General features: G+C 30.5%; 4 protein-coding genes across 4 annotated transcripts; all 4 read left to right on the top strand.

The window, feature by feature from the left end:
• Positions 1 to 2,736: 2,736 nt before the first annotated feature.
• On the top strand, positions 2,737 to 3,644 carry LOC107062613 (uncharacterized). The gene has a single exon (XM_015313465.1). It carries the CDS (start codon positions 2,825 to 2,827, stop codon positions 3,365 to 3,367), a length of 543 nt encoding a protein of 180 aa, XP_015168951.1. The 5' UTR covers positions 2,737 to 2,824; the 3' UTR covers positions 3,368 to 3,644.
• A 137-nt stretch (positions 3,645 to 3,781) lies between these two features.
• On the top strand, positions 3,782 to 4,843 carry LOC102593512 (uncharacterized). Its single transcript, XM_006357415.2, has one exon. The coding sequence runs from the start codon at positions 4,140 to 4,142 to the stop codon at positions 4,572 to 4,574; it is 435 nt and encodes a 144-aa protein (XP_006357477.1). The 5' UTR covers positions 3,782 to 4,139; the 3' UTR covers positions 4,575 to 4,843.
• Positions 4,844 to 6,712: 1,869 nt separating this feature from the next.
• On the top strand, positions 6,713 to 7,771 carry LOC102593172 (uncharacterized). Its single transcript, XM_006357414.2, has one exon. It carries the CDS (start codon positions 6,898 to 6,900, stop codon positions 7,438 to 7,440), a length of 543 nt encoding a protein of 180 aa, XP_006357476.1. The 5' UTR covers positions 6,713 to 6,897; the 3' UTR covers positions 7,441 to 7,771.
• Positions 7,772 to 16,807: 9,036 nt separating this feature from the next.
• Positions 16,808 to 20,930, top strand: LOC102592832 (mannan endo-1,4-beta-mannosidase 2-like). Its single transcript, XM_006357413.2, has 5 exons — positions 16,808 to 17,716; positions 18,270 to 18,467; positions 19,253 to 19,375; positions 19,852 to 20,063; positions 20,383 to 20,930. The coding sequence occupies exons 1-5, from the start codon at positions 17,336 to 17,338 to the stop codon at positions 20,792 to 20,794; spliced, it is 1,326 nt and encodes a 441-aa protein (XP_006357475.1). The 5' UTR covers positions 16,808 to 17,335; the 3' UTR covers positions 20,795 to 20,930.
• The last annotated feature ends 861 nt before the right edge of the window (positions 20,931 to 21,791 follow it).

The raw sequence follows: 21,791 nt of genomic DNA, 5'->3' as shown, positions 1-21,791 counted from the left end.
AAGAAGTGAAGTTTCGCGTCTTTTGGAAATAAATTAGTAGGCAAGTGTAGGGTCGTTTGGAGGGGTCTACAACTCAAAGGTGATTGTGACTTTCGAAAAAGACCGTCTTTCCTTTTATTGAAAAATTGATTGAAATATTATGGAAATTTCTTTGCTTCCATTGCATTTGCACATGGAGTTGTTAGGTCACAAGTTTTTAAACCGTCACAATCATTTATAACAGCGTTTTCTAGCAAAAACGATTCAATATTTAGAAGAATTTTAATTCGATACTTATAATTAAAAATAATGGAAGTACTGGTTGCTCCAGCACAATCCTTATTGGTTACTAGTAGAAAGTTTATAACTGTACAAAGGGGAAAAAATCTATTATACTTTTATGACAAAAAGTTTGGTGAATTGGGGATTTTATTCTATTCAATAGGAAGACACCACGTAATAAGTAATACTAATAATAATAACTTTAAAAAACCTGTTAAGTTTTAAGGGTAAAAATAGGCCAAAAGGTGGATTGAGGGGTATTTTTAGCCCAATAGATGGATGGAGGTATATTTAAACCTTTTCGAATAGTTCGAGGGTATTTTTAACCCTTTTCCGGACAAAAAATACCATATCTTTTTCACAAATAGCCAAATAGATTAACCGTTTATTTTTTCTAATCACATACACAAATTATACACAAACAATACATAATTATATGTGCATTATGTGTGAATCATAAAATATTATATATTATTTACTGATTATTTTAAGTTAAAGGGGTCAGCTTAGCAGTTATTTTGTTTAGTTCTTTCATTATTACTTTTTGGAGAATCATGGTTTAGGTTGGAGAAAATGATCAAAATGGTCTTTGATGTATTGATGTTACTTTATTTTGGTCCTTAATATATTTCAAGTGATTAAAATAGTCCTTCATATATAACAAAATGTGTTCAATTTAGTCTTTTACCTTAAACTTAATAATTTATCTCCAAAAACTGTTAAATATAACCGTGGGGCCACATAACTTACAAAATCCACCATTTTTACCATCTTTATTAGCTCAAAGAAAGAGTTTCATGAATTCTAACACCATTTTCTCTAACACCTAACCACACAATTCACAAAATAATTATTGTAAAAAGGTTGAATGAATTCATGTATAACAAAATGTGTTCAATTTAGTCTTTTATCCTAAACTTAACAATTTATCCCCAAAAACTGTTAAATATAACTGTGGGGCCCACATAACTTACAAAATCCACCATTTTTACCATCTTTATTAGCTCAAAGAAAGAGTTTCATGAATTCTAACACCATTTTCTCTAACACCTAACCACACAATTCACAAAATAATTATTGTAAAAAGGTTGAATGAAATGGATCATCGAGAATTTCATTTGTCAGTAGAACGTAACCAAGATAGAAAATTAAGTTAATTGTATAATCTAGGAATTGAATGGTATAATATTTGCATTAACGTTGTTCTTGGTACTTTCTATATACATGATTGCTTTTGTTAATCTATGATATTTCTTTCCTTTGGTTATAATCCTCTTTTGTTTATTGTTTATTTAATTATTTTTTTTGTCTGGAGTGATTAATTCTCCAGAAAGGTCAACACTTGGGATGGTGGAGATTTTTGGTGGGTAATCTAGAACAAGTTTTACTTTGTGTATTGGGGTTCTTGAATTTCATGTTATTGGGGCTATTGTTGTGAATTTTTGGTATCGTCATTGTTTGATTGTTGATAAGTGGATTCTACTAGATTTATTTTTTGGTATTTCTGACTTAAGTAGCTATGCAACTTGTGTATTCATTCCTGATGTGGCTCTGCGATTGATGAACAGGACAAGATTCAGTGTATGAGTTTGGGTTCTTCTTTGTGTGAAGTTATGCTATGTTGTGCTGGTTCTGTCTTGTTATTGTAAATGCTAATATGGCTGGTATTGCATTTGTTCTTGATAAAATAGTGTTAGATTTTGAAGTAATAAATTAAGAAGAGAAAAATAGTGGATTTGTAAATTATATAGGGTCCACCGTTATATTTAACATTTTTTGGGACAAATTTGTTAAGTTTAGGGTATAGGATCAAATTGAATATATTTTGTCATACACGAAGGACTATTTCAATTACCTAGAATATATTAAGGACCAAAATAAAGCAATCCCTATACTTGAAGGACCATTTTGATCATTTCCTCGTTTAGGTTGCACAAGCTAAATATCTCATTGGCCATGAAAATTGTGAAGATATAAAAAAAAAAAAAAAGAGTATTATTTCCTTTATCCAATTTATATAATATCCTTTTTTGTTTTGTTCGTTCATAATAAAAACTTTAAATTATTATTTTTTATTTTAAATAAAATAATTTATAGTTACATAAATATCAAATATGTATATGTTATTTTAAATCATAAATGTCAAAAAAAATTATTTTGTTCTTACATATCGTATCGAATCAAACGATACCACATAAATTGAATTTGTATTTCACCATTAATATAAATTAAGGATTTTTTATCAAATTTTTTCGTTAGTAGATTTAAGTGGGGAAAAATTAAAGTATTTCTAAAATTCCAAAATTGAATTTCAAAAATTTTATAGTCAAAAGTCAAAACTCAAACATAATTTTCATTATCCAATATCTATAAAAAGTAAAAAAAACATTCAATTAAAAAAAAAATTAGCGCGGTAAATATTTGGCGCCAAGTTTCCCTCCAAAAGTATTTCCCTCCATTTGAATTACTATACTTGCTATAAATTGAGAAGAAAATTAGCAATGAAACTCATCAAATCTCAATTCAAAGTTCCTTCTTCATTTGATAAATTAGGTTTTGCAGCATGGTGGTAGCCCTAGAACCTGGAAAATTCTACGGCAGCAGCCTCCCTAGACCTAGATTCTACAAGCCCAACGAACAACGAGTAGATCCACCACGCTCCGTCCTCGATCCATTAATGTCATGGGCGGCGGAAGCTCACTGGTCCATGGGTGGCGTTAGCTTAACGCGTCACCGTCTTCAGGGCCGAATTGAAGGAAACATCGAGAAGCTACGTGCAGAGCGTGAAAAAACACCGGAAAAGGATTCTCCGGTGGCTCCGTGTACGGAGAGTAGTCCACCTATGCCGCCTGCTCCGTATGTGTTGAAGAGGAAAAGGAGGTTGGTTGATGGATCTGAGGATGATATGGTGAGAAAGCTTGAGTTTGAGGAGAGGGATGTGGAAGAAGGTGTTGCTGGGAGGACGAGGAGCCAGAAGAATGAAGATGTTGATACGCTTAATCAGGTGAAGGCTAAGACTGAAAAATTGAAGAAGAAGAAGAGTTTGAAGAAAGTTGAATCAGTGAAAAGGACTTCGCCTAGATTGTTGAAGCGCCGGTCGCCTTGAAGGTGTTTGATCATTTGTCTCAGTGAGTGAGATGTTGTTTGTTAGAGCACAGTGATATAGTGTGTTTTCAGTTTTTCTTAATTGAATTATGCTGTCAGTTAAATCTAGTCGAAATTTAGAGCCTTTAGATAAATGATAAGAAATTTAGGTGTTTTTGCTTCTCGAATGATCTGTTACATGATACTATATGGTTACATTTATTGTAGCTAAATGTTGCATTGTTGAGATTTTGCTGTCTCTGATCAATGATACTGCTGCATTTACTGGTTATGGGTCATTCACTTTTCATAATTGCTCACTCTATACTTCTGTTTAGCATCATCTTTAGTGTTATTTTCTGCAGGTTTCCCTTGTTACTATTTGAGTTTTTGTTTTCCACGCGTTGTTTGGTATCTACGTTAGAGTTTTTGACTATTTTTGATTTGTGTTGTGTAGAGGCCGACTAAAAGTAACAACAACAAATAATATGACAGTTGACATAAGTTAAATAAAATTGAAATCCAATACTAACAAATTCCAAAATGCACACATGCCAATAACATATCGCCAGCTGTCATCAACCTTCTTCTCCCGTGAATCTAGCGTTAGGGTTTCAATCCTCACTACTCTGCCATTCCCAAATCTCAGATCTCAAAATTGTCCTCGATTCTCTCAATTCACCCATACAAATACAAATGGGTCTCTGAAATTTTGTTCAATTTCACATCTAAGTAGCTGAAATATTTCCTTGGGTTTTGGGGTTTTTTTTCTAATCTGAACTCAATTTTTGTGAATGGGATCATCTGGGTTCTTCATAATCTGCGTTCTTCATTCGCTAATAGCGAGTACTAGTGGTGTTTTGATAATGTTTTATCTGAACGAAGTATCTGTTCTCGGTCATGGAATTGAAACAGCGAGAAAGCTACTGGGATCAACACCACATGATCAATTGTTGATAAAAACTTCTGATTCATTTGTTGGATTGCTGTTATGTGTAATTGGGTTATTGTTATTCATGGTGTCGTTTGTTAAGGACAGGGAGTTTCAGAGCTTTTTCGCTAAAGGTTGTATCTTTCTTCATGTATCAATGGCGTTATGGAGAGTTTATTTTGAAAGGAAAGTTGAGGATTTAGCTTATGATTGGCCAAGACAACTTGTTGGAGATTTTGTTCTTGCACTTTCTTGGGTGTTTTTTCTTGTTAGTTCATGGAGGGACAAGTATGATTAGTTGTAATTTTGATACTAAGCCGGATGATTCGAAAGGGCCAGACCACAAGGGTTCGAAAAAAGGCAGAACGACAATGATCCTATATTTGTGCAAAAGGTTATTTTTAAGGCTCAAATCCTTGATTTTCTGTCACATTACAATAATTTTATCAGTTACAATTTCTTTAAAAAAAAAGTCCGGAAAATTTACTAGTTTGATGCTTTCAAGTCACTTTTTCTGTATATCTCAATGGAGTGGTACATTTGCAGCTTTTGTTCATTTTTTTTCTTTTCTAAACTTTTGTTAGTTTAAGATGTTTTCAAAGTCTCAAAAAGTTATGTTTTGATGGGAATTTTTTTTATAACCTCCACATAATACAACACTCTAACCAACAAAGTGGATTATTAAGTACTCCTTCATCGTTAAACATAGATCTCGAGTTTGAATTCCCTTCACTACAGAATGAAATTTTCCAATATGAATTCAAATTTAGCGGGGCTTCGATACTTGTGAAATGCAGCAGCAAAGAATCTTGGACCACACACAGACTTGAGTTTCAAAAGAGTGATAAATGTTGCCCATTAAACACTTAATTTTGGACCCCTCCCCCCACATGAAAAACATTATATCTTTGTGCCCATTACTGCCATTATTTTATCTCTGCACTGTCCCGTAGGTGATTTATGCCTTTCATAGTGACTCAGCCTAGCGTGCATTAATACATTTTACTAATATGAAAATCGAATCAATGACATCGACTCATCTCAATTTTTGGAGGAAGAAATTAATAATTTCAAATTCTTTTATCTTATTCAAAAAGATTTTTTCACCAAATGACTCGAAAGAGGTGAGAAGGGACTTTACTTTGTCTTGTTCGGGGAAAAAACAGTAATAGCTCATTAATTCTAGTTTCATGACACAAAAAAATGTATCTAACATTCAATTGTTTTATTGAAGTGACAAACTCTCAAGTTTTAATTTGTGAAACAAAAACAACGACAAACTTAATTAAATTCAAAAAGTGTGATTCGAAAAGAATAAAGTATATGCAGAAACAATTTAATATAGAAGGCAAAGGCAAAATAGATATTATTATTATTATTATTTTCAGCCACATGTTACTAATCGGATTTGAGAAAGAAGAACATATAAATAAACTATATATAGCTAATAAGACGGGATAATGTTATTTTTGATAATGGTAAATTCTAAGGGTGGTTCTTGTGATGTTTCTTGAAATTGATATATTGCATTTAAATTATTTTTAAATTTACATTATCTTTAAATATGAAATAATAATATATATTGCAACATGTACACAAGTAATTAAATTATTCAATAGTAGTAAGTAAATCGTTGAACTCGAAAAATTCACAAGCACGATGATTAAAAGCTTATATTTTAATCAACTAAACATTAAATATACTTAATCAGATATTGCATACCAACACCATATTTTATCACTAATTTATGGGTATATATTTTAATCAATTAAATATTAAATATGCTTAATTAAATATCACATACCAACGCCCAATTTTATCACTAATTTATGCACTATATCTACGAATCTCCTTAATATAAAAGTATTTTGATTTTGACACAGAGTTAGAAGATTAAAATAATTTCTTTTTCATATTAGGATATTAGAAATGGAGTAGCTCAGAATAATGATAAAGTTATTTTTGTGTAATCAACTTATAAATCATAAATTGAACAACAACGATAATATATACAGTAAAGTTTCATTAAGTGGGGTTTGAAGACGGTAGAGTATACACAAAGCTTATCTTTATCTTTTTGATTTCCGATCCGGTGTCCGGTACCCACATTGAAGTACGACTAAATTCGAATTCGCGTCGAAAAGTCTCACATTAGGGAGTAAACCGCTTTCTAACAAAGACAACATTGTACCCGAGGGGACTTGAAATCATTAGTGCTTGTATTAGAATAAGTTATCTACATCAAGCAGAGGCGGAGTCGAGATAAAGGATTTGAGGGTTCTAAATTTCCTTAAGAACAATCAATCTATTTTGTTAGGAGTTCACAAATTAAAATACATATATATTTAATTAATTTTTTAATATAAATACAGAATCTACAGAAAAGCTATGAAATTTATGTGAACCTACAAACTCCGAAATACTCTCTGCATCAGGTTCGACTGACACCACGCAGTATAACAAGCGCGTTGTATCTTGTTAGGGTAAAATAAAATCATTCTAATATTATCCCCTTGTTTTACCAGAAAACAGAGCAGAAAAAGTGAAGAAAATAGAAACCCATTGAGGAAAAATCAAAGTCCAAAAAAGCCATCAAATCATACCCAAATAAGCTCAATTCAATGGAACAACAACAAGAAACCCAAATCGAAGAAACTGAATCAATAATCTCCTCTGTATTCTTCATCAAAATCATGAGCAAAAGAAGAACATGGGTCTTCTTATTCATCTCTGTTTACGCAATTTTGCTATCGATTTCTTGGAATTTTCTCAAATCAGTACTTTCATGGTACGAATCGACTATTTCAGCTGATTCCTCAAACTCCACAATCTCAATTTCTTCTTCTGGGTGGCCTGCTTTGTATGCATCTGTGTTATTAGGTGTAGCTTTTGGGGTTCTTTCAATGGTGGCAGCTTTAGCTGTAGTGTTACCAGCTACTTTGGTAACTTGGATTACAATTTTGGTTTTGTTAACTTTTGCTGGAAAACCCAGAAGGGATTTGGTGTTAGAAGGCAAGAAATTGACTCTTGATATTATTGGATTTGTTATTAAGATTTTGATTAAAGAAGGGAATGTTGTTGCTGCTCTTTGTGCTGTTCTTGCTTATTTTGTTCTTGTCATTTCAAGGAATAAACAACTACAAAATGGTCTTGATGATCATTGACTCTATTTTGGGCAATTAGGATTTGATTTGATTTGATGATCGTGGAGTTCGAGCTAGCTTTCGCGCAGCTTGCACGAGTACCTACTACCCTACACACAAGTAACTCTATCCATCGAGGCTAGAACAGACCAGAAAACCATCTAGTGGTTGGGTAATTAGGAAATTGTAATTGTAATTTCTTTCTAAATTAGTTTGTGTATAATGAGTTTTTTTTTTTTTGGTTAGTTAAGATTTAGGGAGGATTAGGGTTTGGAAAGCTCTATAAGAAGATGTTATCAAACAATATGTTTCGTATAATGTTAAATGGGATTCCATTTTGTAGCTCTAGCAATTTTTTTAATTTTTTTTTTGCTTATTACTATTTTCTTTTTTGTCTCAATTTAAGAATAATTTCGTTTAGATTTATGATCTAAAACAAATTATGGGAGTTTATGTAGCTATAGTTTATCACATTGAGGTTGATTAAAATGTCATGTAAATTGAGACAAAAAGGACTAATATATTTTTCTTTTGGTTTTCCACTTAGAGACACGTATCTGGTATTCATTTTAGTACTTGATTATAAGGCTCGATTAATATGAATTTGAACGAAAAAGTCTTCAGCAATAAAACACTCTTCACCAAACAACTTCGTATTATAAAAAAAAACTTGCCTCTTAAACACAAAAAGAGAAAGTACTTGTAAAGCGGAGGAAGTACACTCAAGCACAAAACAAGAAAGTCTTGTGAGCTTCTTTATGGAAGTTGTGGGATAGAGGGGAGGATAGGTGTAACAAATACCGATAGTACAGCTCGTTCGGTTTCATATTAGTTGTCCATTTTCTTCTTTTTTATTTCTTCAGAATTTAGTTTGGAAGTTTATAAGTTTGTTTAATTGATGTAAGAAAAATCTAATAAACTCCATCTTAATTTTATAAATTGACAAGAAGAAAAATAATTATTTTAGTATCATGTACAACCAATAGAAAACGAAAAAGTAATATTAATTTATGACCGACCATCCAAAAAAATTCAAATTAAACCTCCTTTCTTGGATTTAGGAGTGTGTGTTTCAGGGGCGGCTCAACGTAATCGGAGGCCTAAAGCGAAATCTTAATTAGAGGCCTAAAATCTAAATAAACTTCACATGCATTTATTTAAAATTTATTTTTCTTACATTTTTAAATGCAAAGTATTACCTAATATTTCTTTTATATATAAATGATTTATTCGATTTCTTTTTCAATTATTAGTTTTAAATAAGATTTTATTAATTCAACGTTGAAAAATATTATTTTACTCGGGCAAGCATTATATGAATTGTTAACATAGTTCTACAAGTAATAAGTTGACAAATTTCAAATAAATATAAGAGTTAGAACCATAGCTTTGATGAAGTTGATAATTTGGTTACCCCACATTTTACTATGGTTGTTGTAATGCTTGAAAATGTAAGAAGAAATGGAAAAAGAATTTACAATTCAATTTGTTCAACACTTTTCGACTATTAAATGATATTTTTGATAAAATATTACTCTAATTTATCAACAATTTAAAGAAGAGTGTAAAAGGAGTTAAAAAGAAAATAATGTGAGTATTAGTAGAGAGAGTGTAAGAAAATAAAATAATATTTTCTTGATTTCTTCTAGTTGAATGGGGTTGAAGAGAATAAAATAATAATTTTAAATATATACTTTTTATCATAAATAATCAATATTTTTCTATAAAAAATTAACACATAATTTATTCTTAGTAAAAAATTGAGGCCCCCTAAAATTGGGGGCCTAAGGCCAATGCCTTATTAAACTATACATAGAGCCGGCCCTGGTGTGTTTTAGTAGGGATTTGAGTGAATGAACAAGCAATGCATGTGTTTAAAAAGATGCAAAATCTTAATACTGAGATTAGTGCAAGTTTTGTCATGTATCTATTGCGTTAATTAACAATAATATATGAATAAAGTGTTCTTTTTCATTTTTTGTTCCCAATAAATAATTAAGTGAGTGTTCGAAGAAGAGGTCAGTTTAGTTTACTATAAATATTGAATGCGGGCTCACCAAGCAATGTGTATAATTTGATTTGGACCACCTGCAAATTGAACATTATTCAAGGATGCATATATTTGTTTTCTATTTTGACGTTGTTATTTAACTTATGCCTATTATTTATTTATTTGTATGTATACCTTATTTTGAACATTTTTAGATAGTTTTGGAAAAATCTAACTTCAAATATAATGTCTAAAAGTTTTTTCAATTTTATGTGTCCAAAGTTCAATCATATTCGTCTTCTTTAGCCATTTGTACTAACTTAACATTTGATTATGCTGCAACAAACAATATGTTTGACACTACTTAATTATAATATAACTATCCTTTTGATCGAAAAAAAAAAGGAAAAATCATGCAAAATAGTAAATATTTAGCCAATATTAGGTATTATAGCTATAGTTTAAGAAAATTGTAATTTGCAGTTACAATTTTTCAATTCTTGTTACTCGCCTGATTTGTATATATCACATGATTTGTAAAAATCCAGAATTTTGTATATGCTTAATTACCCTAACTATTTGTATACGATTTATGAAAAATTCATAATAAATCACCATTTTTGTATATTGGCAAGCGAAATATACAAACGGAGTTCAGAAAAATTCTTGAATGTATAAATACAAAATTTGTATATACTTACCATATTTGTATATTCGCAAGCGAAATATACAAACAAACAAATATATACAAACCACAGCCTCCATAGCAAACGAAACTATAGCTATGGAGCGCAATTATCAAAACTATAGTTATAGAGCCTTATTATGTCTATTATGTTTGTTATTTCTGAAATTTAATTTCTCTTTATTAAATGAACTTCAATTATATATGATTGAAGTTTAGATAAAAATAACTAAAATCCAAATGACACAACTATCAATGGGTCATTTCTAAACTTAACTCGTGAAATTTCTATTAGTTGAGTTAGACATTTAGTCCAAAGAGGATGGGGCTGAATCTTGGGCTTGAATGTTGGGCCTCTCTATACTTTAATGGGCTTCATTGACATGCTGGCCCAGGTAACTACTCCACAAAACAGAATCAAGAACATTATTTCTGCCAATAATTTAGGGATAAAATACAAGATTATTTTATCCATCGTTTGATTATGTGTATTAATTAGTCCCGAAATTATGTATCACATCATTATACATATATAAATAGTGGAATACCTTATTTCATGAGATATCACAATTTATTGGATAACTTTATTTATCTCATTCTCATACCAAACAATCCCTAATGATTTGTTTAATAGGGAAATATGTTATCCCGAGATTAATAATGAATGGATTGTAATTTAAACCTATCTCTTATTGGACTGTATTATATATATATATATATATAAATACTATTTGGAAGATACTAACTAGAAGACTACAAAGAGTTAGGACCCTACTAGAGACAATACCAATCTGGCATAGTCCCTGCCTCCCTGGCAAGATTATTTAATAAAATAATATTATTTAAAGTCATGAATAGTTGAAATCTTAAATCAAGACAGTATTAGATGAATTATATGAACCATGGGGCGTCAAAATCAGTCAATAAAATCATGATTCGTTCAATCCATTTATGTTTGGATATGTAATAACTTGCTTAGTTTATAGTCATAATATAAGAGTAAAAAGATTTATTAGGTACTCAAATAAGCTTTGAATTTAAAATAAATAAAAGTTGATCGGATCAGATTATGACATGTTTTTACGTTCATTTCAATCCAAATAACATTTTTGCGGATTAATAACTCACCTATTTATTAAATTACTCAATTTTGATATTCTCAAATTCAGTCCAATCCACTCATTTGACACCCTTTATATGAACTATCTATATAAAAATTCTTATTAAGGTTATGAAAAGGAGGACATTTCTTCTTAATGCATGCTTAAAGTGGATGGAATATACATAAACCTATGACTTTGTAGAATGATCATTAACATCTTAGTTAGATGGATAATGAGAGGATTAATGTGTCACATTTAATTATAGGGAAAAAAGGCTGAAATATATTCGAATTTTGACCGAAATTGTTGTAATAATACCGAATTTGGAAAGGACCTTTTACCCCATGCACTATTTAATAATGTATTTTAAAGGTATATATGTGTCCACGTGGACATCATAAAGATTGCATCATTATAAATAGTAACGTGTCCATGTGGGCACATATATACCTTTAAAATACACTATTAAATAGTGCAAGGGTAAAAGGTCCTCTATAAAGTTTGGTATCATAACAACAATTTCGGCCAAAATTGAAGTATTTTTCAGACTTTTTTCCCTTAATTATAATCATATGTAAGCCTAGTATTCCTTTTTTTTCCAGCTAAGATTGGATTAAAGCAAATGGACCCTTTATTTTATTTTCTATTTGGACTTGTTATATATGGAATATCTAAACAGATTATTAAAGGCATCAAATCATAATAGAAACATTTATAACATATATATTCAGATTTAATTAGAACAAGTCATAATTCAAATATTTAAATTAAATATACGAAATAATTTAATATATAGGTTGTCTATATATTTAACTTTTTTATTTAAAAATTTCATTATTTTTTTTCTTGAGGAGGACCATGATCCCTCGTGAGCAATACTTACAATTTACTGTCGGTGGCTATTGCATTATTGTTCATTGTTACTATTCTATTATGTTATGCAATTATATAAATCATTATATCTTAATTATAATATTTTTTTTTATGAAATGAATAAAAATTTATCAGATAATTTTCTTCTATTCAAATAATAATCGGACAACATTTATTCTAAAGCTACGATCCCTATTTGTGCAATGACATGTGACATGTCAATGAATTTCGTAATGAGTTTTGGTCTTATTCTCACATAGACGAATTCAAAATTTGTATATTATGACTTTGAGTTTGTAATTCTATCATAACTCATTTGATTTACTAGATTGAAATCCATCATTTGTATTTAATTAGTAAATTTTCAACATATAAAAAAAATTGAGCCAAAATTATATGTTTGTTGATCCATAATTGAAAGTTGTACAAGATTCTCACTAAGAGGAATAAAAAAAATAATGCTTGTGTTTTAAACTTGAAACGTCAAAGTGAATTTTGAACTTTATTCTTGTGCTTAAGAAATTCAAAATCTATATATATATACGACATAATGTTTTGGTGAAAGGATTTCGATGAACACCTTTGCGAGATCCTAGATCCGAACCTGACTTCTGTTGTTCAATTTTTTCTTTGTTTATTGGGTTGTGAAAATTATAAGCAAGCGTATTTTTCTCCTTTTTTAAAGATCATATGGAATGAGGCTGATATAGTACATTTAAAAAGGTAAATAAAGTCTAAATTTATATGTGATTTATAGACCGTGAGTTTAAATCATAAAAACAATCAATAATATTTACATTAAATAAATTATCTATATTATATCTTTTACGGTGCAATTCTTCTCTAAACTCAAATATTTTGTTCGACTTTTAAAAAGAACGGCAAGGTGGTCCTTATGGTCAAAATTCCATATTTTAAAGCATGGGTAGAAAAGAACAGCGTGATTGACTCCTTAAATCTAATTAGTCACAATTATTGACCACAACCAAAAATAAATAAATAAAAAAGAAGAGGAAGTGGCTATATTAGTCAAAGTAAAAACATTAAAATACAAAGGTAAAGTCTACTTGTTTTACCAACATTTATAACTTAAATTTTAATTTAACAATATCATGTGATTTTTTTGTTATCCATAGGATCTAGACAATTTATTTTTAATGTCAAGAAGGGGACCTTAATCATAAATTAAGTTGATTTGTTTATTCCCGTGAATAGAATGCTTTTATGATGAAAAAATTATTGTCGGATGATATAATAATAATAATAATGATACTTTAGATAGTAAGTTGGACAATAATTAATTTTTGGGTTGGCAATTTTATGACCTTTTGTAGAAAGAATCAATATGCACTTTTTTTTTATTGAGTGTATGTGAAGTGGAAACAAAGTCCTAACTATATTAAGCAGATATTTTTAGATGGAGGCGGAGCTAGGATTAAGAGTTTGGAGGTTCTAAATTTCCTTTAGAACAGACAATCAATTTCCTTTAGCATTAAGAGTTTGGGGGTTCTAAATACAAGGTCTACAGAAAAGCTATTGGGATCGTCCGAATCCATGAACCCCACCTAGTTCCGCCTCCATTTTTAGTTCGTATCGAACACATCCTTAATTCAAAAAAAAATATTAATTATACCATATTAAGGATATATATTTTTAAGTTATTTTAGCTCTATAATTAATATTAGAGTTAATAGTATGATATGACAAACATGGAATCTGAAGCTCAAACATATTAAATTACTTAGGAAATTGTAGTAAGTTAGTATCGATAATCAAGTTGTAATAGATAAAGAATATGTAGTCAATATCTTAAGAGTGTTTTTTGTTTTGGGAAAAAATTGTTGAGTGATAGAGGTCAGATCTTTTTGATTATGTAATTCTCACGTTGGTATAAATAAAATTATTTAATTACCAAAAAAAAATATATAAATGACCAAAAAGGCTAATAGGTTGTGCATTCACGAAATGCTTAAATATTTATAGGCAATAATTACTTTTGAACTTTGAATTAAAAGAATCTATGATGATTATCAAACTATATAGAATGATTTATCCATTTGAACCATAGATAATGATGGACTACAATTTAACATTTGACTAAAGTGACTTGGGAACCTATTAATTAAGGATTTATCAATGGTCATTTGCAGTTTTTGCTTTTTGTATTTTTGCATCATAATATTTTACAAATTATGAATTGTATTCTTAAAGAATTTATACTTGGATAGGCATAAATTTGATTTTCTAAGAACAAAAAAGTAAAAATGAGTCTATTTGAAAGATTAGGCGTGCAATTAAATGTTAATCAATTAGTTCATTGAGTGGATTAATGAGTACTAACCTTTTACCAAACTGTTGTTCAACATCGTTATTTTCTAATTTATAAGTTAGACACATCATTTGATTATTTTATGTCCGGCAACATCTTAAACAAAGTTGGTAAATATCCATAATTTGTATTAATTAGATTAGTGTTTTGACGTGTTTAATTAACTTGTCTGTTGTATTCTTTTTTCCCATTTTAAGGTAAAATTTCTTTTTCTAGTGAAAATAACATCTTTCCAAGTTTATTTCTTCTGTTTTTCTTATTGTGTAGTTTCTTACCTTTTAATGCAGTGGAGGAGCCAACATTTTTATTGAGAAGGTTCAAAACATAAAAAATTAAATATATGAAGAAGTCGAATGGAGTTTAACATCTGCTATATATACATAAAAAAATAATTTTTAATCATGTATAAACAATGTCATTTTTTTTGCCGAAGTGAATTCACATGAACTCCTCGACTCCTTACTAATTGTGCCCCTGTTTCAATGTGTATTACTATATGTTGCTTTAGTTTTTTGTATATTGCTATTTTCTTATAGTAGCACATATATACTTTTGAGTCGCGGACCTATCGAAAATAACTTTTATATCCCATAAAGATAGTGATAAGATTTGTGTGTATATCTTGTCCTCCTCAAACCCCACTTATAATATTATACTAGATATGTTATCGTGAGAAAAAAATTTATTGTTTTCGAAATAGTTAATAGATTGTGAAAAAAATTAGAAGAATATTTTGAAGTGTAAAATTAGGGTTTCAAAAAATTCCTCCTTTATTTGTGGACCATTTCCATTTTTTAATTCAAAGTAATTAATACAAATATGTAAAAGCTCCAGAAATATCGGCAAGAAAATGGGCTTGATTGGTGTTGTTAATTAATTAAAATGGACGTAACCTTCACATAATACTTTTCTCTAATTATTTGACTACCAATAGTGAACATTTTCCTAAGTATTATATTTCTCAACAAATCACACTAATTAGTCATGGTTAGGTGATAAATTAAGGTAAAAATATATATTAATTTATTATTGTTATTTTGTTCATTTTTGTGTTTTCTAAAGTATTCGAGGTGAGTTTCAAGGAGAGTTCTGAGGTGGAGCGTACCAAAACGTTTCAAGGGGCAAATAAAAGGTGCAGATCGGTAGGGTGTACGTCCTAGATTTTGAGGCGTAATTTCTGAGTGTAATACCATAAGCCTGAATATAAAAGCGTAAGCCTCAAATGTTGAATTTGTTTTATTATTTCAATTTTTTTTATGAATTGTGTTTTTTTTTTTTATTGGTATAATAATAATTATACTTTACGCTATCATGTTTTCATGTTGTAGTGCATATTTCTAAAATATATAAATAAATAAATAAATAAATAAATAAAGTAACGTTAACTATCATAGAAAAATGATACTGACATAAATAACTTTTTAGATGATTGTGATTGAAATTGATAAAATAGAAATTTCATAACACTATAATTCTGAAATAAGTTAAACGACTTTTTGTCATTGCTCTTATACTTCTTATCATATTCTTTTGAAATATGTAAATAATAATCAATTCAAATATTAGGTAAGGATGAGACAGACTAGTAGAAGTGAAGATCAATGATGCAATAATGAAGATTTCATTTTAAAGATCATCTTGACTATTATTATTTTCTTGTGCTGTTACTTTTCTAAATAATAATTGTAATATTATTCTTTATATTGGTGACTTGTTTGAATCTATTTATAGAATTATTGAAAATTTTATCTTTGTTTATTTTCATAGTGTTAATATTATAAAATTGAAGATATATGAGATATACTTCTCGTAAATCCATAAAACTTACGTTTTATGTTTTGAGGCTTTCATCTTGCCTCATGCTACGTAAAACGCCTCGTTTGACGCCCCGCATTTTAAAATACTTGTTCATATTACATGATATTTTTTTAGATTTTATATTTAATTCAAAAATAAATAATGTGTTTTTGTAATAATCATGATGTTTGGATTCAATTAATTTTATGAGATACATGTTATCTCTCACCAACATCTAAACAATAAATATCAAATAACCCTATTCATTAAAATTAAAACAAATAAGAAGAAATCACGTAATATTTTATGAAACCACCAATGATGTGGATTAAAAATGAAGAAACTATAAAAAGGTTGGTCAGTTCTCACATGGGTAATGAAATTTTTGGAAATCTTAGAAGCCATTTTTGTCAGTTAATTTATAAACCTTTCATCAAATAATATGCTAAAGATAAAAACTTTAATCACAGTACATACTGTATACTATCTTTGGTTCTGGTGAAACAAACAACCACTCACAAGTTGAGTAGCCACATGACCAAGGAATATAAAATTACAAAAATAATAATAATTTTATAATATATAGTATAGAAAAAAAAGCTTAAATCAACAATGGCCCAAAGTATGAAACTATTGGTACAACTTTTATTCTTGAAAAAAAGAAAAAAAATTTACTAGAGAAGCTAAGAAAATCAAGATTTCAGATCTAATTAAAGCATTATTGAAAACCAACATTCCACCTCACTGTCATCTTCTTCTTCTTCTTCAATTCGTTCATCTTTTTTCCCAAATTATGATGATGTTTTTGATTGGTTACATGTTAGGTGTACCCTTTTTTTTGTTAAATATATAAATGCCACCATTTAGAAGCCATTAGAAGACAAACCCCAGTTCAAATTTTCAATTCTTGAATTTTTGGCTCCACTTGAAGTAAATTTCCTAAAGTGGATCTGATTCTTGTTTCAAATCATATTTTCTCATGTGGGGTTTCTAATATTGGTGTAAAAAAGAGATCTAAGGTGTAAAAACCCCCATATTTTCATCAAAATCTTAGATTTAGAGGTTAAAGTTAGCATTTTTATTATTGTTGAACTTCAAAGGGATTCTTGAATACTTGTGGGGTTGTTGTTTTAGTGGTGATGGTTAAATCATCTATGAGCAGAATGTTAGCAGGAAATGGTTTGTTTTATCCAATTATTGGGTTTGCATCATTTATTGCTTTTCTGTATTTGTCATTTGGGGATTTATGGGTTAATTACAGTAAAGAAATAAACCTTAGTTTTGTTGAGAGGAATGGAACTCAGTTCTTTGTTGATGGTAAAGTTTTTTACATTAATGGATGGAATTCTTACTGGTTAATGGACCATGCTGCTGATTATAATACTCGACCCCGAATTCGAACAATACTTCAAGCTGGTGCTAAGATGGGACTTACTGTTTGTAGAACTTGGGCTTTCAATGATGCTGGTTATAATGCTCTACAGATTTCACCTGGAAAATTTGATGAGAAAGTGTTCAGGGTAAGAAATTTTTTAGTGTTGTTTGGATTAGTTATGTCATCTACTTTAGTACTAACCCCTTTTAGAGTAATTATTCCATAATTGTTATGTTAGTTAGTAATGATCTCTTGTATGTAATTATGACTGATTTAAGTTAAAAATATGGAATTCATTAGTTACCTAATCTGGGGTATGATTGCTTTAATCTTTACACAAAAGCTTTATCCAATCTGGGATATGATTGCTTAGGACATGAGTGTTGTCCGGTTTTGAGATTTTATCTTCGAATATCTGTTTGGCTATGAAATTTGATTTTCAAGTTTCCGGCACAGACCAGTTTTTAGGACTTTCATTCACAAGACTTCAAATTTTTTCAAGTTTTAACTTCAAAATCTATAGTTAAACGGGAGCTTAATTACATAATTATACATCTATCCAGTAGTTTTTTCTGGTTCATAGACTCTTGTTGCTTTCAAGTAGCTTACTCCTAGCTCTTGTTGTGAAAAATTATCTATATAGTTAATATTTTCTGCCTCTGGATTCTTTTGTTTGATATAGAAATCCGTTACTGCAGGCGTTAGATCATGTTATAGCAGAAGCCAGAAGAAATGGAATCAGGCTGCTACTCAGTTTGGTTAACAATCTGCAAGCGTATGGTGGGAAGACTCAGTATGTAAAGTGGGCGTGGGAAGAAGGTGTTGCTTTAAGCTCTTCCAACGATTCGTTCTTCTACGATCCATCCATCCGTCGTTATTTCAAAAGTTATGTCAAGGTAATTTTCCTTTGAAATGGCATGTATAACCTTGTGCTCCACAAGGGTATGTTTCCAAATGCAGCAATTTTTATTTGGAGGATGGTAACAAGATACATTACATCCATCCATACGCCGTTATTTCAAAAATATCTTCTCTGTTCAAGAAGTTATTCGATCTACGAGTTTGCATACTGTTTTCCATTCAAGACATTACCATACAGGCCTTGGGAAAATTTATTTATTCCACGGATGTGAACTTCTATTTTCTATTAGAGAAACTATTATCGAGGCAAGTCATTTGTTTGCCTTTGTTTTGATTAACTCATACTAGGACTTCTGAATTTTGATCTCTCACTGAGATAGACCTTAAATCCTATAGCTCAGATGTAAGTAGCGGACTCATCTGCTTTTCCGCCTTCCACAAAACTCCGATGTGGAGAGGCATGGGGATTTGGAAGTCCGTGGGGCTCCTCAGTTGTAATTTCCTAGGCTGAATGAATATCCACAAATGTTGCAGAAACATTTGTCTTATGAATGAAATGAATTATGTCCGTATTCCTGAATCTTATAATCTTCTTTGTTTGTCCACAAAAAGATGCATTTTCTTTCTCATCTTTGTTTGTCCACAAAGAGATGCATTTATTTTGAGGATTACAACATACTTAAATTTTAGACCATACCACGAGCCAAGGTTTCGTTGGCTTTTTTGTCTACACTCACATAGGACATCGTGGAGTTGATATCAAAGCTACTTTCTACGCTAAAGTACTGACCAAATTCATCATTCTATTTCATCTTTCCAGACAGTTCTAACCAGGAGGAACATATACACCGGTATAGAGTACAGGGATGATCCAACCATCTTTGCATGGGAGCTAATTAATGAACCTCGCTGCATGACCGATCCTTCTGGTGATACACTCCAGGTAACTTCAAAACTTGACCTCAATTTAATAGTTAAATGTTTGAACAACAGAGCAGTCCATCGTTTAGTGAGACTGTTATGCAGTTCATCTAGAAGCTGGTGGTTTTCCTCGATCTAATCTCTGCAGTTCGATTGGATTTTGCTTGAGAACAAATCATCCAATTATGTCATGAGTAGTATTTGTCCCGAGCTTATGAGGCCTCACTTAGATGTCCATAATTAGTGACTTCTCCGTCCAAAACAGATCGACATTTTTTTGTATTGGAAATGATTTAATCGGTTGTTACACTTGTCAGAAGAATTCGTATTCACTCCCTAATCCCTCTTAGACATACCAACATTTGCCATACAAATTTCCGAGGGTGTGGTCTTTTTCTTCTTTTTAGCAAGTTTTCAGGAAATCATTTCTGGAAGAGTAGATTCTGCTTACTTGAACGTTTACATGGGTAAACATTAATAGAATTATGTCAATTTCAGGACTGGATAGAAGAGATGTCAACGTTCGTGAAATCAATTGACAGGAAACATCTGCTAACAGTGGGTCTTGAAGGATTCTATGGTCCTAAAAGTCCCAAAAAGACAACTGCCAATCCAGAAATTTGGGCTGCTGATCTTGGATCCGATTTTGTCCGCAACTCTATACTTTCAACCGTTGATTTTGCCTCTGTACATGTGTATCCCGACCATTGGTAAGATTTTCTTATGCTTAATTTTGTGAATTAGTGATAAATGGAAGAAGAAAAATGTTTAGGAGCACGTCGTAGGACTTCTCTTGGAATTTTGTCTGATCAAGCAAAATGTTGTTTTCACTCTTACATCTTCTGCAGCTGGTTGAATTCACTCAACTAATAGTTATTATCTCAGAAAATCACTTTCTTTGTTGAAAAATAAAATGGAATCAAGAAGAAGGGTGACGACTTTCTGAAATAATAACTCAACTATTAGTTGAATGGCCATCCGTCACTTCAAAAACAGATTTCATGTATGTGAGACTCTTTTTTTCTGTAGGTTTCACCACAAGAATTTTGAAGAAATGTTGAAATTTGCGGCCAAATGGATGCTTTCTCACATTGAAGACGGTGACAAGGAACTTAAAAAGCCTGTATTATTCACTGAATTTGGTTTATCAAATGATAACGATGATTTTGAACCAGCTCAACGGGACAGATTCCTCAAAATGGTTCTTGATGTCTTATACAAGTCTGCAAAAAGAAACAAGTCCGGGGCAGGATCATTCTTCTGGCAGTTCCTTGCTGAAAAAATGGAACGTTTCAATGATGAATATGGAGTTGTTCCATGGGAGAGTCCATCAACATATCGATTAATTACACAACAGTCGTGCAGACTGGCCAAAGTTCAGGGATTACATTCCACACAAATTGAAAACGTAAAGAATTTTTGTGCCTCGAGGAGGAACTAATATACTCAAAGAATTTACCTTTCTCAAATTCATTGGAAGTGAAGAACTGTAGGATATAGGTTTACTCCTTGTATTATTTCTCAAAGTTATAGATGTATACAATTTTCATCAAATGAAAGCTTCTCATTTTCTTTGTCCAATGGTAGTGTTCTGAGCCAACTTATGCACTCTTCGACTATTTCACTAGTACGTACTACCTTACCTCAACACACATGTATTGGGTAACTCGTGTACTCACTAGTTCTAGTATCGTAAGCGTTTCCTCATAGGAACGTCTGTGAATTTGATCAATTACTCTTCGTCCTTTATTGGTAGAACTAGATATATGTTTAAGGCTTGTGCAGACTGAAAGAAATAATCTAATATATTTTATTTTGTTCTTTGGTAAGATTTGAACTGGTTTATTAATTTTTTGATCACACCACTAGGACCATTAGATTCCCCCAAATTTTAGGGGAATTTGAAAATAAAAAATGTGAAATTTTAAAAAGAAATATGTTTGGAAAAAAGTAGAAAAATTGTACTCCTTGAAACTAGAATTGTGTTTGGAAATAAATATAACTTGGAAAGTAAATTTTAGGTTTTGCAAACATAAAAATTATATTTGTTTGCTATAACTATAATTTGCATAATTGCGCTCCATAGACATCAAATTTGTATAAATCGCTGGCAGGCCTCTCGTTTGTATAAAAGCGCAGCGATTGTATATGTATATCGGTTAGGTAATTGTATATATGTAACTACTATGTATATCTATCAATGATTTGTGTTTGTATATCTACATAAAATTTGAATTTGTATACAATTGAATCGAAATAAAACATTTGTATATCAAATCTCTCTCTCTCTCGCTTTATACAACACAAAATATATATTGTAATTTGTATAATCTGTGTTTGTATAAAGCGAGAAAGAGAGATAGACAAAAGAGAACTGGGCAGGGGAAGATCTGTATTTATTTTTTATAAGTGTATAGGACGAAAATATATGTATTCGT

Source organism: Solanum tuberosum, unplaced genomic scaffold (genome assembly GCF_000226075.1).
Source record: "Solanum tuberosum cultivar DM 1-3 516 R44 unplaced genomic scaffold, SolTub_3.0 scf00233, whole genome shotgun sequence".
Classification (NCBI taxonomy): domain Eukaryota; kingdom Viridiplantae; phylum Streptophyta; class Magnoliopsida; order Solanales; family Solanaceae; genus Solanum; species Solanum tuberosum.
The sequence above is the reverse complement of the archived record's forward strand: the minus strand, read 5'-3'. Positions and strand labels throughout refer to the sequence as shown.